Source organism: Phyllostomus hastatus, unplaced genomic scaffold (assembly GCF_019186645.2).
Source record: "Phyllostomus hastatus isolate PE091 unplaced genomic scaffold, TTU_PhHast_1.1 phas_scaffold_39, whole genome shotgun sequence".
NCBI lineage: Eukaryota > Metazoa > Chordata > Mammalia > Chiroptera > Phyllostomidae > Phyllostomus > Phyllostomus hastatus.
Window position 1 is genome coordinate 30,129,537 of NW_025334028.1, and position 18,657 is coordinate 30,148,193.

The 18,657-nt window shown below is 37.6% G+C and overlaps 1 protein-coding gene across 1 annotated transcript in view; it reads right to left on the reverse strand.

The window, feature by feature from the left end:
- COL25A1 (collagen type XXV alpha 1 chain) overlaps positions 1-18,657 on the reverse strand; it is a 486,724-nt gene that overhangs the window by 89,180 nt on the left and 378,887 nt on the right. Inside the window, exons 11-12 of the mRNA XM_045820431.1 lie at positions 14,173-14,199; positions 12,098-12,142 (exon numbers count right to left, since the gene is read on the reverse strand). Coding sequence (XP_045676387.1) covers positions 12,098-12,142; positions 14,173-14,199 — 72 coding nt within the window. The remainder of the gene's footprint in view (positions 1-12,097; positions 12,143-14,172; positions 14,200-18,657) is intronic.

Here is an 18,657-nt window from a genome sequence, read left to right on the forward strand (position 1 = left end):
TTGGTAGAGGAAGATTCTCTGGAAGTGAGGCAGCCAACAGGGACTTCAGATGTTGCTTTCTGGGGAAGACTTAGGAAAATGGGGTTTCTACTTTCCCCCTAATTTTCATTGCAGTTTTTCATTCTAGTCTCCTAATGGCAAGTGAGCATGAACATGAAATTGGGGGAAGGTGAAAGGTACAAAATAACCAACATTCTTTACCTGAAAATTTATAGAAATGTAGCATTTCATTACAATAATATAAAATAAGAGTTCTCGGCCAAACCTTCAAGTGTAATCAATGTTCTAGAAGAATCCTCGGTCCTTTTGTACTTCTGCACACATCTCTGAACTCTCAGGGGTGCTCACTCCCAGCTTAGGGAGTTAGACTTAAGGGAGATCTCGTGGGCACCAATTACAGGTCAGCTCCGATATCTTTTTAACAAGTTTGTGTGGGTTGGCCTGCTGAACTGTTTATTCTTATAAACAGTTTCTTATATATATGTTATCTATACATGTTTTAAATCTAAAATACAGCCCACATGTACATCGGAGGTCTACAAATGTCCCCTTAGTACATTCCCGGGGTCGTGGTGGCCCCGGAATCACCACCACGACCTGCATTCCCTGCACCTACTGCCTTACTTTAGTTTTTTAGTGCACCAATTAGCAAATAGGCCATTTTTTGTTTATTTTTTGTTTCCCTCACTATGACTGCCAGATTTGGGACATAAAAATACAAAACACTCAGTTCAATTTGAATTTCAGGTAAACAACAAATAATTTTTTATTTAAGTACCATATATCCCAAACACTAAATGGGACATAGTCATATTAAAAATTATGGGTTGTTTATCAGAAATTCAAATTTAATTGGACATTATATATTTTATTTGGCAACTCTTTCCCATCCCCATCCCCTCACCAGCACTAGAACAGAACTTTGCCTATTTTGCTCACTTTCTTTCCACAGTGCTTAAAAACTATTCCTGACACATAATAATTGTTCAGGACACGTATGTTGGAGGGAAGGGTAAATACAGGAGATGCCAATGCATTAAACCCACATGGGGACATGAAACACTCATAACTGTTTCAATGCTGGGAAACTAGAAAAGACTTATAGTCATGCTGGCAAGAGATGGCTCTTTGTCTCAGCTGTAGCAGGACTCAGGGGAAAAATGGTACAACTGCTAACCCAGTGGTGACACCTCCAATCACGCAGGCCCATCCGCAATATTAGGACTGAAAAACAGAGGAAGAGCACGCAGTAAGAGTGAAGGGTGGGAGGAGTCCCAGTAAGGACAGGCTGCTAGCGAGAGCTTCCCAGCAAAGCCCCTGAGGCCCTCCGGATTCTGGCAGGGCAAGCGTGGCTGCCCAGAGGGACGAAAGGCTCCAACAATTCTGCCTGTGGGTACAGGGACTGGCCACTATAACATGTCCATATGTTTGGTTATCTCCCTCCTTCCCTCACCCATGTGCCTCTGGTGAAGGGTGAGCTCTAGCCGGGGCAGTGTTGATTATATAAATTATCTTGTTATGTAAAGTTCCCAAAAGACCCTTTTAGAATTTATCCAAGAGTCATCACCTTCTGGGCTCATGCTAACATCTCCTTTTCCCTAAGCAGAAGCACTTGCAAAATAGTGAACTATTTTAGTTGAACAAAGCCAGTCATTTGCAGCAGGTGAAGAAACATTCAGGGAGGGGAAGTAACTTCTCCAGAGGCAAACAGGTGCAAAGAGGAAAATGTGAGGCTAGAACCTAGGTCTTCCAATTCCCATCTTATGTTTCTTCTATTTGAGCAACTTATATATATAAAAAAACTCATCAGTTTTACATTTCTCTTCTCTTTCATTTTAGCATAAAATAGGAAAGTGGCTTCAGGAAGCCTCCTGTCTAGTCCCATGTTTTTCACTTCTGGTCCTGGGACACAGCCAACGCCTTGAGCTTTTGTGGAGCTCAGCTTTTCTTCTATGCAGTGTGTGTATGTGTGTGGGGGGGCAGTGTAAATTAAGTGTTTTCTTTCTTCCAGCTTTAAATGATTAAGATTTAGTTTTATTATTATTATTATTATTATTTGTTCTTGTTGGGCTAAAGATGTCACCAGTGGCTTCTTATTTTCCAGACATCCGATTAAACCTGGCTCAAGTCCCAGTTTCACAGGGACCCGCTTTCCAGGCCCCCTCGCCTCGAGTCCTGCATCCGTACATGCCACATCTGCTTTGCCCAGACCAATTTAGATGCATCAGTCAGTCAGTTGCCTTGAGAACCCCGCTCTCCCTGGGCCTTTGGTGAGCTCAGGATGGAGCCCCTGGTGTTCTCGGGAAGGTGTCACATCACAGAGCATGCAGTATCCCTTCATCTTGCTGCCTTCCTTCATCTTGCTGTCTTCTCCTTTCTCCCCCTCCCACCTCAACTTTTTCCCTCTTCCTACCTTCCTAGACCATCGTGGGAATTCAGCTTCACTCTCTCTTATGTGAAGCAATTCAGTAGTTGTGGGAAAGCTTCTACTTGCTAATTCTTTTCCTCTGCTTCCAGGAAAGAATCCCTAATTGTTTTTTCTATTTCTTTCCCAGAGGCAGAGGAGGCTTTGTAACATGGCGGAAGGAAAACCAGAGCACCCTTGGCCTGGGCGTTGGGTTTGGTTCTGTGCAGAGCTCTGCCATCCCTTTAGAGGACTTTGTTTTGTTTCTCTAATCAGCAAACTCCAGCCCTAAAATTAGAATCTCTTTGTCCGCATTGGTAATAGGAATACTAATGAGTATAAAAGTAGGCAGGTCTATCAGTGAGAATTTAATAAAAATATTCTATTTCAGATAATATACTGAAATAGATCTTCAACTGATTCAAGTGATAACTGAACTAAATCTCATAATCAAGCCTTCATTATGCTTTTTAAAAAGATGTACAAATGTCTAAAAATAGGAAAATGTGATAGCTATATCAATGATATTACAGTATGGACTATTTCAAAAATAAGTCTGCTGGTTGGCTCTTTTTATTTTAGTTTTCTGTACTGTTCCTGAAGTTGGAAATGTACAGGATATAATTTGAACAAAGTTGAAATGCAAAGAGACGGTAAGTATTTAGGGGCACAGAAAGTAGCTAAGTTGAGTTTATTTGGGCAAAATTTATACAAGTGAGAAGAATGATCTGCCTTGAGCACATCCTTAAAATTTAAAGGCCTGGACAGGAGTATGAAGATGATGCCCTTCCCACCCCACAATGCTAATGTCCTCCCTTCTCCTCCCAGCCCCAGCTCTCTAGTTCCCCAGGAAGAGCCCTGGGGCTTGTGTGTGAACACCACAGCCTGAGAGCTCTGCCAGCAGATTCCTACTGGTAGCTGCTCCAAGGCCACCCACAGGCGTAGGAGTGCACGCCCAGCTGTGCGGTTCATCCTTGGGAACACAGGCCTGGCCATGAGGCCAGTATAGGTCCTGGAAGCAGACTCAGGACAGTTGCAGGAGTAATTCCTGCATCCGGAGTACCTGGAATATGACCTAGAAGTAGGGAGGCTGGGCTGTGAGTAGGCATATTTCCTTGGCCTTAGGGACTCATTCCATGGGAAGGGTCCCACAACCAAAGTGACAGTAGAGGCTGGACAAGGAGCCCCACATGCCAGGGTCTAAGGGAAACACTAGTAGCTCCTTTTTAAGTAACTTAAGAAGGGTGCAAAATTGGGCAAAAACCAGCCAGAGAGGATGATGCCACAGAGGGCACTCTTTTCTGTACACACAAAAACGTTGTTCTCTGTGTATACGCTTATGGAAAATGAAAGGTGAAGACTAAAGACATGTTTTAGAAAGACAAAATGTCAAAGGGATGAAGGTGGATAGGTGAAGTGGGAGAGTTTGCTAGGCGTGGGCTAAACCACACACAACACTGGTTTAGCCCTTTGTGCTCCATGGATCTCTTTTAAATCAGACAGTTTGTGTTTATTGCAACTTTGCATGGGACTGGGGCTGCTAGAAAAGAAATTGCAGCGGCAGTAGCTAATCACTGACCTTCCTCTAGCAAGGGCTGAGGGAGAGGCCATGGTCTGTGTGTATCCAGTTACAAAGGGACTCAAACGTTTTGTTGGCTCCCTGGGGAAAAGATACTCATCCACTCTCTGGAGGCTGATGGGAAAGAATGGAGCCCCAGAGTGAATGGCAGCCACCCAGCAAGCACGAGAGAAGGAACTGGGCTGAAGGCAGCTACGTGGAGACAGGGTGAGGAGCACAAGCACCTGTGTTCTTTGTGATGCGGGTTGGTTGCCCGAGCAAAGTGAAGCTGCCGCCTGCACTGGTGCTGAACTTTCAAGTTAGATACCCAGGAAACACTTCTGTTTGAAAAATTCGTTTTTTTAAGTATTCTATGTGCCCTTTACAACATGTCCATTTTTAAGTTTAAAAACTCAGCGTATTTTTTTCTCTTTTAAGGTATAGTTCTTAATTATAAATCTATGTCTATTTTGCATGATCAACTATTCTTTTTTTCCTGAGAAGGAAGTGTGCCTAATTATTAATGGAACTGTTAAATGTTATGTCCAACTGGAAAAATTCTAGAGATCAGTGAAGTAGAAAGAGATAACAGTTCTTACTAACATTCACTTACACACCCAGGAGGTTTCTGAATTCATGGTTATTAATTTCTCCAGTTCACAGAGAAAAATAGCTTGTTCTTATGTAATAATATATCTGAATAAAGTTATTACTTCCTTCATTTTTTCTGATTAGACTTTGTGGTAAATGTTACATTCCTTATTTGACAAATAGAGAAACTAAGGCTCAGAGAAAGTGAGTAACTTGCCCAAGGTTATATAAATACTGATGAGTAGAGATGAGATATTCTGAATTTAAAATCCTCACTATAAGTCTGGGGGCAGATTTCCAGGCTTTGAAGCTCAGTTCTACCACAAACACCTGGGTAGCCCTGGGCAAAGTGTTTGTTCTTCCTGTGCCTCAGTTTCCTCAATATAAAATAGAGATAATACCATACTTACCTTATGGGACTGCTGTGAAGGGTAAGTGAACTAATGTGCATGCAACATTTAGGACAGTGCCTGAATAAATGTTAGTAATTATTACACACGGCACTCTTTTATTTTCCGCACTGGGCAGAGAAGACAGAGAAAAGAATCCTGAAAGAAATTCAATTCCTCATAAATTCAGCCCACAATTGGGTAATGGTCACTGTCCCCTTGGCAAGGTGGCCTGGTAGCAAATGGATGGAACTGGGTAGATGTTAACCCATGAAGTGTCAGAAGTTACTTCATCACAGCCTGCTTTTTAATACAAATTTCACAGTCAAGAGGATCATTTAGAGGTCAGATCTAATGACATAAAAACAGACTTTGTGGCTTATATTGATTTAATATTTTAAGGGTCAGAAAGTTGGATAAAAGGTAGTCTATGATGAACATAAAAATCCTATACGGGTTACTAATTCAGTGTTTTAGAAACAGAATTCTAAGACCAAGCTTGTCTGTAATTAATTTGTAAATACTGCAACAGAGTGGTAGTTTCTCTTCCCCTTACCAAATGCTGTCCACCTTGTAAGTTTTCCCTAAAATCACCTCTTCAGGGAAGCAATCCTTGACCCTTTGCTCCAGGCCAGGCTGCCCTGTGCTTCTGCACCATGGGACTTAACAGCACAGTAATCTAACAGATTTTACTATGAATGTTCATCTAACGTCCATATCCCCAGTTAGGGTGGAAATTCCATGAGGGCAGAGACAGCTTTAACGTCAGTGCCTGTACTTAGTAATTAGGGCTGATGAGATGATTAGAGGCATCAGTAAGTGCGTCAATGGACACATTTAAGGGAACTTAAAAAAAAAGTTTGAAAATTATGTATTCAATTTAATCAGATCTACTAAATCAGTATTTGTGTGATCCCTTCTTTAATATATAGTGTCTTTTCAATTAAAGTGGAAAAACAAATGGACTTGATAATGTCACAATACATTCAGACACACTTGCTTTGCTGTTTCCTTGTTTTGCAACAGCCTGTGAGCAGCCTCCCTTCCTCTCATGCCCCTCACCCCGCCTGTTCCATTCCCTCCAGTCTCTCTTCTCCCCTCCCTGTATGTCCGCTTAGTAGAATGATAAGTGGTATCAAATTTTATAGAGACATGCCTAAATAAAGTCAGGGAAGAGTGCCTTTTTTAAAAAAAACCTTCCTCTCATTGTCTTATTTCAAGCCAGCACGAAATTACCTCTTTCAACTAACTTTTTATTCCTTCTCTAGAGGAACTAAGTTAATTATGTAAAGAATGAGTAAAATTGAGTAAAAAGTCTCTTTAAGAGTAATTTGCATTATAAAAATGCCTCAGAATGAGTGAATCACAGTCAGGGATGAAGTGATTTGACAATACGAAATGTCCTGTAATAGATCAAAATGATGTTTCTTAAGAATAAAGAATGCACATCAACAAAATGAACAAGCAAGCAAGATATAACCAGAGACATTGAAATTGAGAACAGGCTGACAGTGACCAGAGGGGAGCGGGGAGGGGATAATGGGGGGAAAGGGTGGAGGGTTTGCAGGAACAAGTGTAAGGAACACATAACAAGGACAATAACAAGGGGGGGGGGGTGGAAACAGGGGAAGGAGTAGGGGAGGGATGGGGTGGTGGGAGGGGTGGGGGAAAGGCAGATAACTATACTTGAACAGCAGTAAAAAATAAATTAAAAAATAATAAAAAATAAAAGAATAAATAAATAAATGAGAAGAAAATGCATTCTACTATTATGTATAGTTAGCAGAGGGAAAAAAACATGTATACTTAGACTTCTAATGTATACAACTGCCAATTTTAAAAGATAGGAAAATTAATAAAAATAATTTAATTCTCAACTTCAAACTACAAAAGAACTAAGTTGCTGTAAGATACTTTCCCTGAACTATTTAATTAATCTAGAATCAGAAATCCATCACTTTATTTAACTATAAATATTTTTACTTAGAGTCTAAAACTGGAAAGTCATAAATAGATTGGGTGGTAGATCACTGGGTAAAGTATGTTACAGGAACATTTTAAGCTAACCAGAACACAAACCAAACTATGACATATTCAGATCCTTCAGGAATTTAATTTGGAGTGTTTAATGATAGAGTCAAGGTAGCCAAGGAAAAGAGTGTATTTAGTGGTTACAGTAAGTAATTCAAGAATAAAAAATATTGAGTTCACTGCATAGCCCACTGTACAGACATGAATAAACAACTTGACCTTTGGAAGTCTGAGAGCTTCAATTTATCTGCTTGCTAAATATACTTACAATAAAAATGCCATTAGAAGTGTGCTGTGAAGATGAATGTCAGTGAAGAACTGTGAGACCCATGGATAAGAGATGAAAAGGAACTGTAAATACCATAAACTAATGAAAATTTAATGTGACTAAAAATCTCATTGCTATCTGGGATAAATTCATAGGTGATACATGAATAGCAATATTTAACATATTTTATTTTGAAGTCTTAAAAATAACAAATTCTAGGAAACACTTGAAAAATACATGAAACAAGTTCACCTGATATTTCTCTTTGCTTTGGAAACAATCCCTGTAATTCAGAGAACTCAAAAAAATTCTAGCTTGCTTAGACAAAAATAATTTGTTTTTAATTTTGAAAATGTTTAATATTTTCATTGCAACAAAGAAACGATGGTGTAAACTAACAGATGTGGAAATCAGACTTGTACAGAACCCTCCCTCCTCCCTAGACCTCCTCTCTATGACATCTGCACAGCCCTGGGCACTGATTGCTATTCAGATAAATTGTCATTATGATGATTTATTCTTATGGGTGCCAATTAATGTGAAAATGTGGAAAGAGTAGAAAAATATAGGGTTCTAATTACACCTATTAAGGGGTGAAATGTTAGAAGTTCTGACATGTATTACCAATTTTTTTTTGTCAAAGGACGCTTCAGTTTTAAAAAGGCCTACCATAAAATCATTTTTAAAAGCCCGCATACTTCCCCAGTGTATCTGAGAAGTAGGGTTTAATTGACACATATTCAGATGTCTGTGTGTGAGAGAGAGACAGAGAGAGAGTGAAGGAATCATGGAGTACAAATAAAATGTCAATTATACCTGTGCCAACAAGATCTATTCATGAGAATTACAAAAATTTTTGTGTCCAATATAATACAGAAGAAGAGGACAACACTTCAAATTTTTAGGTAAGACAGCATTAAATCTTCTCTAATTGCTTCAGCTGTTTGTTAGAAACAAATCGAAATTACGGAAACAACTTTCAAAACTGGGAATGGAGATGCTAGAAGCTGGTTGAATTGGGAATGAGACATGTGTGACCTTTTGTAGATACACAGTATCACTTAGGCCCATAGAGATAAATTAGTACAGCCCCCACCTCTCCTTTACAAATGAAGCCACTTGACCCAGAGAGGAAAAGGGCCTTTCACAGGCTGCCTGTGAAGTGAAAGACCACAGAGTAAGTATCCTGACTCCAGGACTGTGCTCCTGCATTGCTGCCCCATGCTGGTGCCTGAGCTCGCAGGTAATAGGAGATGTGTCCTTCTCTTTCCCGTATTAGTACCTACATCCTAACTACCTAGTATGGGGCATGTGTGTATGGCAGGGATAGGGGGAAGCCAGACAGAGAAACATTTAATATTTATATTTAGATATCATATATTTATATATTAAACTTATGTATACTTTTATATTTTCATTTTCTCCTCATCATGAAGTCAACTGGTTTCTGCTCCCTACTTGAGAGGGCTCGTTTGCTGAAACTCTTGAAGTATGATACTGTTACAGATATTTGATCACATTTATTGAGCACCTATTATATTATGTTCACTTTAGAGATGTCATCTAGTTAATACTGCACAGTCTGTATTTGTATTTTACACACAAGCCTTAGTTAGAAACATTCGCTGCCTTGCCTGGTGGGGGACAGGGACTTGCAGCTTTCTGTCCCCCTGCCTGCAGAGTCCAGGCCCCTGCCTCCGCCCCACAGGGCCTCCCACTGCTCACAGGGTGGGCCGAGGGGCCGTTTGGAGACGGTGATACCAGAAAGAGCTAGAGTGGAATTCACTGCCATATTACTCCTCATGTAAGTCTTCTTCCCTAATGCAATCTGAAGAATGGGGGAGACCATTACAAAAATAAGCAATGCTCAGCTTAGCAATCAGGATGACCAAAATTTAAAGGAAAGTAGTAAAAAAGAAATGTGAAGTAAAAAAAAAATGTCACCACCAAACTGATTAGTCAAAGCCAATCACCGATTCTGTTCATCTGAATGAATGGAAAATGTTCTAGTAGAAAACATACAAAACATTTTCTTAAAGTAGTTTACTTTTCTTTTTTTATATAGGAGAAAAATTGTTTATTTTCTACATATCTGCCATACTTCTTTTTTATGCTGAAGATTTCTTTACTTTTTATTACTTTATTTTTGTTAAAAAATTTTTAATATATAATCTTTATTATATATTTTCCTCATTATCATTTAGTCCCCTTATAGCCCCTCCCCTAGCAATCACCACACTGATGGCTTAGAAATTATATCCTTCCTTAACCACTGTCTAAACACTATTTTCTAAGCATTAAAAGTATATAGTTGGAAAAAGTAAAATTGTAATGTGGAAAAGATGTTTTCTCAAGACAGTTTAAAGACATTGAGGTGCATTTTTAAAAAATTTATGTTATTGTAAGCTGTGTTTTAGAGAAGCAAATTCTAGAGATCCAAGACATATTTCATATGCTTTAAGTATAGAACTATTACTCAATTTCCAACTTTGTTTTTACTATCTAAATGACCTGCTGTTTCAGTGAAGGAGACTCATTTCGTGCACTTTATTTTCCTAAAGATGACATACCGAATATTACAAACATTAGATAATGACTGGGATCAACAGAAACCCCACACCCAAAGTTTTAAGTTCCACAGACTAGGAAAAACAATTTTAAATTACATTTCACTGATACCTTCATGTAAGTGTGAAATCATTTAGCTTCCCCAGGTTTTACAAAACACTTTAAAATGCCACAAAGATGTATAACAAGACAGGAAACCACAAATATTAACTATGTCCTTGAAATATAATTTAAACTTGGTGACTAGGACAAGGACATGTCACATTCCTTTCTCTTGCTAAGGAAATTGCGTATTTCCTTTGCAAAAACTAAAGAATATGCAGTCTTCCTAAGCATATATGTGACAGTTTTAAAGTTGTTTTGTTTCAGGTGAAAGGTTTCTATAAATTTTCATGATTGTCTCAAAGTTGAAAAAGAAACAAAGAAGGAGAACACTAACCTTAAGTATAAGTTTTGCTTTTCACCAATGTTAGAAACAATGTTTATTCTATATCCATGTTTTGTCCTTTTAAAATATTATTCTGAGTTATGTAATTTTCAAATCCATCTTCAAATGAACACACTTCTGAATTTTTGCTTATGTTTCCCTTCTTGATCTGCAGTGTTCTAAATGGAAAGTCAATCTTCTCTCTTTACCAGGACTTGCAAAACAAATGGACATGCCTTTTACTCAACAGAAAGCAGAGCTGTGGCGTGGGGAGGCAGTCCACCACTGCTGAGGGTGCAGCGTTTGGTTGGTGGACTACGAGATACCATAAGTCCTGGTGGAGAACATTGATTTCACTTGGTAACTGCGTAATTCTGGAAATAGCCTCTTTTCAACCACAGGTCAATTCAATTTCCAGAATTTCACTCAAATGCAATGAAGGAGAAGTTTAATAGTTGGATTACTGCCATAAGGGCTTTGTCTGTTCACTCATTTAGTCCTCACTCTGATCCTATTAAGTAGGTTTTGCTATTCTCTTTTATTTTTTGCAGATGAGGAAACTGAGGCCAGAGAATTCAAAGACTTGGCCAAAATTCACATGGTCTCTTTAGTAGATTTTATTATTTATTTATTTTATTTTTTAAAAGATTTTATTTATTTCTAGAGAGAGAGGAAGGGAAGGAGAAGGAGAGGGAGAGAAACATCGATGCGTGGTTGCCTCTCGTGTGCCCCCTACTGGGGACCTAGCCCGCAACCCAGGAATGTGCCTTGACTGGGTATTGAACCAGCAACCCTTTGGTTAGAAGGCTGGCTCTCAATCCACTGAGCTACACCAGCCAGGGCTCATTAGTAGATTTTAAATTGTGATTGTTTACATATTATTAGAGAAGAAAAGATGAGTTAAAGAAGGTCATGAAGAGATTTATTCTGTCTGTAAGTGTTGGGTTCCTTACAATTTCAGAATTTAATCCAGAGTGCATGGATTTACAATCTTCTGGGAAGACAAGCTGATGGATCACAGGACTTCACAGAGCCAGTCCAAAACCTCTAAGGGAGACAGGAATGTCCCCAGCTCAGCTCCCTAGCTCCCAGCACACTGGCTCAGCTAGTGGCTTTAATAGCTGCAGCCACGGCTTCCCTGGTCTCTGTAGAGGTTCCAGATTGAAGAGCCAGTCAGGACTGCTGGGGGACACAGGATACCAGACCTGGCTGTAGGGTAAAGCTAGGTGTTTTTCCTGCTAGTAAGTACATTGTAGGGATAAAAGCATATGTGTACACAGATATGTCTATGGAGAGTTGTGCGTGTGTGTGTTTCAGTTTATTCCCCCTCATTATTAACAGTACAATAAAAGTGTATGACCAGAGCTTGACAAGTCTATTTAACTCCCAATTTTGCTTACCAGTAAAAAGAGCTTGTTTCTGACTTCAGATTTCAATAGATTTCTAGTAAGAATAACTTGTTAATGAAAAATAATGCATGTTGCTTTTGTAATGACAAGAATAACTAGAGTGCATTTTATTCATCACAATTTATGTTAAACATAGCATTTTCCCTATATCATATGTATTTATGAAAAAGATACAGTTATATATTTTATATAAATTATCAAAATAAAATGAAAAATTTTCTAAGTTTCTATTTAATACATCTTTAAAAATTAACTAATTCAACCATTGTTATGATAATTTTCTTGTTTCCAAAGTATTTATAGAGTGTTTATGAGCACTCTATAAATAAAACTTAGTAATTAGTAAAACTTACTTATTAGTAATAAAACTTATTACTAATTACAGTCTAGAATAATTTTGTGATTTTAGTCATCTCAAAATGATCAAAAATACTGTGATCTATAGTACTCACCTTTTGCCCATTCATCCCTGGAATTCCATGTGCTCCAACAGAACCCTAAGGAGACACATAATTAGATTAAACTGCTATCACAATTACAAAATATTTCTATTCTAAATTTGTATTGTATTAGTTATGTCAACCATAACTTTACCTTGCTAAAACATATCTGGGAGGCTATGTTTTTCAGTCCTTATCCACTGTGTTCAAACATATGATAATGTTCGCAGAAACTATGGAGTTAAATTTAACCATATATCTAAATATCCCTGTAACTGTAGTAAGATTTTCAAGAAAGTGACATTGTATTATCGAGATCTATGGTTATCACAAGGTCACATGGTTCTAAATTTGGGTGCTTTTAGGAAATAATAGGCTTAGTTCTATCTGGAAAAAGCTTAGCAGTAGCAGCAACTCTTGAATTTCATGAGTTTAAATACCATGAAACAAAAGGTAATTAAAATAACTACCACTTGTTTCACAATTAGTCAAATAAGTGACCCATGCTGTAAACTCAAATTTGTTGTTATCGGCATCACTTCCCCCCAGACCTTCAGGGAGTACATGTAAGCCACGCTAGTATGAATACGTCTTGCAAAGCAGACTAGAAAAGATGTTACAAATGTTAAACACTGATGAGGAACAACACAACTTCTTTACATAAAAGTATTAAGTGTGAGTTCATGTGCACACGTGCTCGGACCTGTGTGCACACGTACACTGCAGTGAGTACCAGTGGCCAGACACATGTGGAGTGAACTGGGAATAAGCGAGCTAACTATTACCTGAGGAAAATCTCTGACAGTGAGCTGGATATAGTGACATTAACAAATGTTTTCAAACAGTGATGTCATTTCCCTTCATACACTTCCTGTGTAGGCTCTGGAGAGCCCATTTTGAGAGAAAATGTGCTTATTCTTTCCCCACCACTAGAAAACAGGTTTTTCTTAGTAGATATATGATACTAAATTTCTTAATAATAGTGGAAAAATTTAAAATATAGTAATTATAAACTGGCTGCCCTAAAAATAAGTTGATTAAAAATATAGTCATTATATGCAAAACAAATTGAGATGGCAAGTTCCTTAGTGCTTTCAGGGTGAGTGAGATTGAGTGGGCCATTAAAGCACTTCCCAGAGCCCAAGGCAGTAATTTTATCCTGGTTGCATGTGGATCAGGGGGCTTTACAATTTCACACCGAGCTTAATAGAGACATTATTGCGAAGGACAAAGTGTTCCTCCTATACACAAGCCATGTCACAACTCACTGGCTTTTACTTGGTTTGGATTAAGTTTCAACAGATGCCACATGCCCAGTGCTTAGGGATAAAAAGTCTCTATCTTTGATGGATTCCAAAGATAAAGATAATCACTTTTCCACCTGTTGTAATACAATTGTTTTCTTTCGTTTTCTGCAGGTTAAATATCCTCTTTTCCCCCTTGTGGGGTGGGGAGTGTAATGGGGAATGGGGACTTAGTGATACTTTGTTGGCAAAGGGCCACCTACTTGCTATTGATATAGTTATTACCGAAGTATTGATGTAATTTTAGAAATAGTAGTTCCCCTCCATCAGAATATAATGCCCAATTCTGATGACTACATATAACATATATCATAACAATGATAATCAGGAAGTTATTTTCCAGGTTACCTCAGCAAAGGAAGACACTCTTGGGCTGCCTGAATACAGTCACCAAGCAACAAGTGTGTCCTTGGTTCTGGTCAGTTCTATGGTCATATGAGTCAGATATTTGAGCAATGCCACGTGTTTAATTTGCAGTGTTGTACGAACCTTCACATTCTAAGTTTTGTCACACTTTATCAGTATTTAAATTAAAAAATTCAATAACTTACAAGTTTGGCAGACAGCCTAAAAAGAGTCTGGATTTATTGGATTTTCTATAATGAAACTGATTAGAAATCTAATGGCTCACATAATATGACTTGTATTTTTATAAAGCAGACTGCATACACCAGGCCACTTTGTCATGGCTCACAGTAGCTGATCCCATTCACCCCTCATGCTTTGTCATTTGGCAACGGGAGCATAATTATTGATACTTTCGCAGCACGGTTTATACTCTACCTTTTGTCCTGGAGGCCCCATAGGACCCTAAAAAGAAAAATCAATTCAATTAACATAAGCATTTAAAACTTAAATGACCAATTAAAACTGTGCTATTCTATAAGGTTCTTCTTGCTGTGTTGAAATATTCTTATGTTTTGTACATCAAGAAAAATGAAAATTTTCAGTTGGAAGTACGTAAGAGATCTTTTCTGCTCTCTTATTCTCATTTGAAGAACATTAAGCACATGCAGTAAGATTCTGATTTTTTTCCTTAAAAAAGAATCTTTGTTATCCCAGCACCTCTGTTCCTTCAAATACCTTCATATCTATCACATCAGTCTCATTTAGGAAGCTCAAGGGGTTGCTGTCAGAAGCATTTAAACTGCAGTGAGAGTCCTTTTTCCTTTTTCTTTTTCTTTTTGGCTTAATCCCTCCACTCCCACCCCTCCCTTGGACATGGACAACAGTGTGGTGATTGCTGGGAGGATGGGGATATAAGGGGACTAAATGGTAATGGAAAAAAAATACAGTAAAGATTAAATAAGGAAAAAAAATACAACATAATTCCCCAGTAACTGGTCACATTAAATGATTTCTGCATCTTCAAAACCTCAGTAAGCAGATTTGCAAAGAAAATAATTGAACAGTATTATAAATAAGCATGTTATTCTAGTCTTCTTCTTATGAAATGTGGGCAATTGACCTGTACAACCACTTGTTTACAAACTAGGGGACGGCAAGGTCCACTGTGGCACCTAGAGTGTTTCATAAAAGGAACAAAATGCCATCAGCTGCTGCATGGACTGTGACACTATGGAGAAAGGCAGGGGAGGGATGAAGAAATACAATGTTTAGGAAGATGAATGGCAATATTTACACACAAAATGGAAATGCAGCCCTTCTGAGACATAGCGGTTTTTCAACCACAAAGTCAGGTTGGGATCCTGGTGGCTTTATTTAGAACCGTGGAAATGAGCGCAAAGAGGTACAGCTATAACCTGACCATTGGTGTCTATTTTAACATTAAAATATTCAGCATTTTTCTTCCATTTGTTCAAAAAAATACCTTCAATTGTAGTATATTATAATGAAGTTATACTCTATAATTTCATACAAAAAGCTCTTTGTTGAACTACATATAACTAATACTAGCTTATTTTCAATACGTTACTTTTCAGTTAATCGGCATCTTACATTCATGTCAGAGACATTAAATGAGTGGTAGAGTGGTCATTAGAGGAAGAACTGGTCATACACAATTTCTTTAATTAAAAATATACAATGTTTAGGGACACTGAAAAAATCTGTTCTCATAAATTATTTCATAATCCTCACAGGAAGACTAACAATTTCCTCATACAACCAGCTTTAGGTAATTGAACGCACATGCACGACATCACCTTTATATATTCCTTTTAGATTTATTCAACCAACCAACTTCTTAATGAGCCGGTTGTCTGATGTATCTGTGTGGTCAGACAACCTCCCCCCAACTCACTCCTTCTATTTAAAACTCTCCCTGGCTAGATGTTATGGAGAAAACAGAGGCTATCAGGTATAAATTCCTGAACATCATGTCTCTCACCAACTCAAACCCATTGGAGCACTTGCTCTGTCAGAGGAAGACGAGACCCTCCTCCTGTGCAGGGCGAATGCATCTGTCCGTGCTGCATCTTCGCCTCTCTGCCCGTGGGGATTTGAGCAAATCAATTATCCCTGCATCCATATCGGAGCCGCCTGCTCTCCACTGCTTCCTTCCCCTTAGCACATAAACATATTTGATCATTTCCTCACTCGGGTAAATTGTTCGGGAAATGAATGTTAATGCTGAGTAAAGTCAGAGTCTGAAAGTTGTAGTTACAGATCTGAGAGTAAAAGAAAGATTTGGATTTTATCACTGTCTATGATTCCATTTTCCCAAGTGTCCCCAGAGTATTTTACTTCTTAAAATGTTGATGTTAGAAAGAAAATCATATAACAAAAAGCACATTAATTCAATGTTTAGACTGAGAATGTATATGTTCCATTCAAAAAGGTTTGTTTCCCATTATAAACCTAACTTTGCCACTTGAAAAAATATTGTTCACCAAAATTGAATATTTCATTACATTGATGTATAACCCTGGAAGGGATACTTCATATAAAAATAAGAGCAATTTTTAAATCAAGTATTTTATCTAGAAACTAGCATATCTGATATTTTCTAATTTGGTCTCTGTTGCATGATCACATTAGATCAGACATTTAGAAAGATTCCTCATAACTCTGAAATCCATAAAATTACATTAATTGTATATTTTAGCACAATGTTTAATGAAAGTCAAAGGATTGCTATTAAGAAAGTAAATATGTTATTCTTCACTCTTAGGAAACTACTCTATTTTTGTTAAACTCTAAAAATGCAAGCAGTTTTTAACTATATCATTAATTTTGAATTGTGAGTACATGTCTTGTGAATTATTCATAACTATGTTGCCAAGGATATATTCTCAACTACCAAAAATGTGCATATTCTCCTTTCATTTCGTTGGCAGGAAAAATGGTAGCAAGCCAAGGGCAGTGTCAGCCCTTCCTGAAAGGAGACTGGGTGTAGAGCAGAGTTGAATATAGGACACCTACATCAAAGTATAAACACACACACACACACACACACACGCCAGTAATGATTTTACCGATTAAGATGTTGCTTTTATGTATATGCTTTGAGTATCCTTAGATTAACAATCCCATTATATATCTGTGATATTGTTGTCATGAAATTTAAGCTTATAAATGAAGGCTTCACTGCTCAAAAATTGATTTTGAAGTTACAGTATGTTGCTACCAGCTAATTAAGATGTCTACATTTGATTATTTTGTGGTTTCTAGTACAAACATAAATATATAAAATAATGGGCAAATGTCATAGAACCACTCACTAACTTATCTAATCTTTCTTCCTATTTATATTTTCATCTTGCTTCATTATGAATAATGACTTGGAGGAAAATGTCTTAAGTTCATTATTTACTGGTCAAACTAATGCTTCTTATTATTCCTAAAATTAAAGTCAATTTTCTAGTGTTCTAAGATTTCTAAAATAATTACATTACTGTTATCCCCATGACAATAAGTTTGGATCAAATAGTTTTTCAAGCCAAAGAGTCAGTCTTTTTAGTCTATTTTTATTAATCAATGAATTGTTTCTTTCTTAGACATTTTTTTGGTGGCCACCTTTATGCTTGGATATACTTTGTATCCAACTGATGAAAATGAGAATAATCTGGCCTCTTTTATTTTTCAAAAGAATTTATTTGCATATGTCTCAATATTAAAAACTGTGTAACATTCAGAATCTCAATGTATTAAGCTATATTTCTTTAACTCCAGAAGTGTTGAAATACAATTTGAACCTGAAAATATACTCATTTCAATATAGGTTCTAGATGTTGTAAAATGTATAAACTTTTTTTCATTTAAAGATACTCCATAATGAACATATCTTTATTCAAAAGATAAAAACAAATGAGCCACTGAAAAATTCACTTGTCTGCAGACAGACTTTTACACAAAGGTTTTCATGATCTTTCAGAAAAGACCATGGAGAGTACGCAAAGTTAAGTTAAAACTCAAACAAGTAATAAATTTACATACTACCCTTGATTTTCTTTCCTGTTTACCTGCACCCCTGCTAGATTCCATTTCTAAAGATTATGTAAAATATTAGGTAGAATATGGTGAGCAAGTAAGTTAAAGAAATATGTTCGTCCCCATTTAGGGATTATCTTTACCAAATGTGTGTTATTCAGGCATGAAGGCAATCCTTTCCTCCTTGTGCTCCAAGTGGAGAATGCATCTTCAGGGGCACTGCTATGTTCTTGTTCAAACCCTCTGCTCTGTCACCCAGCTAGTGTGGCATCCACCCGAAGGCCACTCTGCTTTTAGTCTCTTTCAATGCTTTCTGCACAGTGCTGCCTGAGTGAGCTTTTTAAAAGGTTAATGGGTTCATACCTTTCCTCTGCTGAAAAAAATCCTTCAGTTTGTCCATCCATAGCTTTTGAGAAAGTCCAAGCTTTTGTAAGAGTTGCAGTTCACCACATAAGCCATGCTTTCCTATCTCTGCACCTCTGGCTGGTGGTTTCTACAATGGCCTTTTTGTGTCTCTGGTCTTCTCTCTTCCACCCATTCAGTAATTCAGAGCTCAGTGTCTCCACCCTTGGGGTGAGGCTCCCTCCTTTTTGTCTTCACAGTACCCCATGCCAGTACTTCTTTTATAGAATTTACCAACAGTATTGGGTTTGGGTGGTTACTTCTTTCTTTACTTTAAATGTCTTTTATTATGCACAGTAGCCAGGATATAGTAATTGCTCAGTGAATCCTTTTGAGTTCATTCATTAAATTATCTACATAATAGTTTTTGAATGCCCACTGAGTATCAGGCAATGTTGTAAGCATGGGAAATACAGCAGTGAACAAGCTAAACAAAAATGCATGGCCTCCTGGACTTCATATTCTAGTAAATAC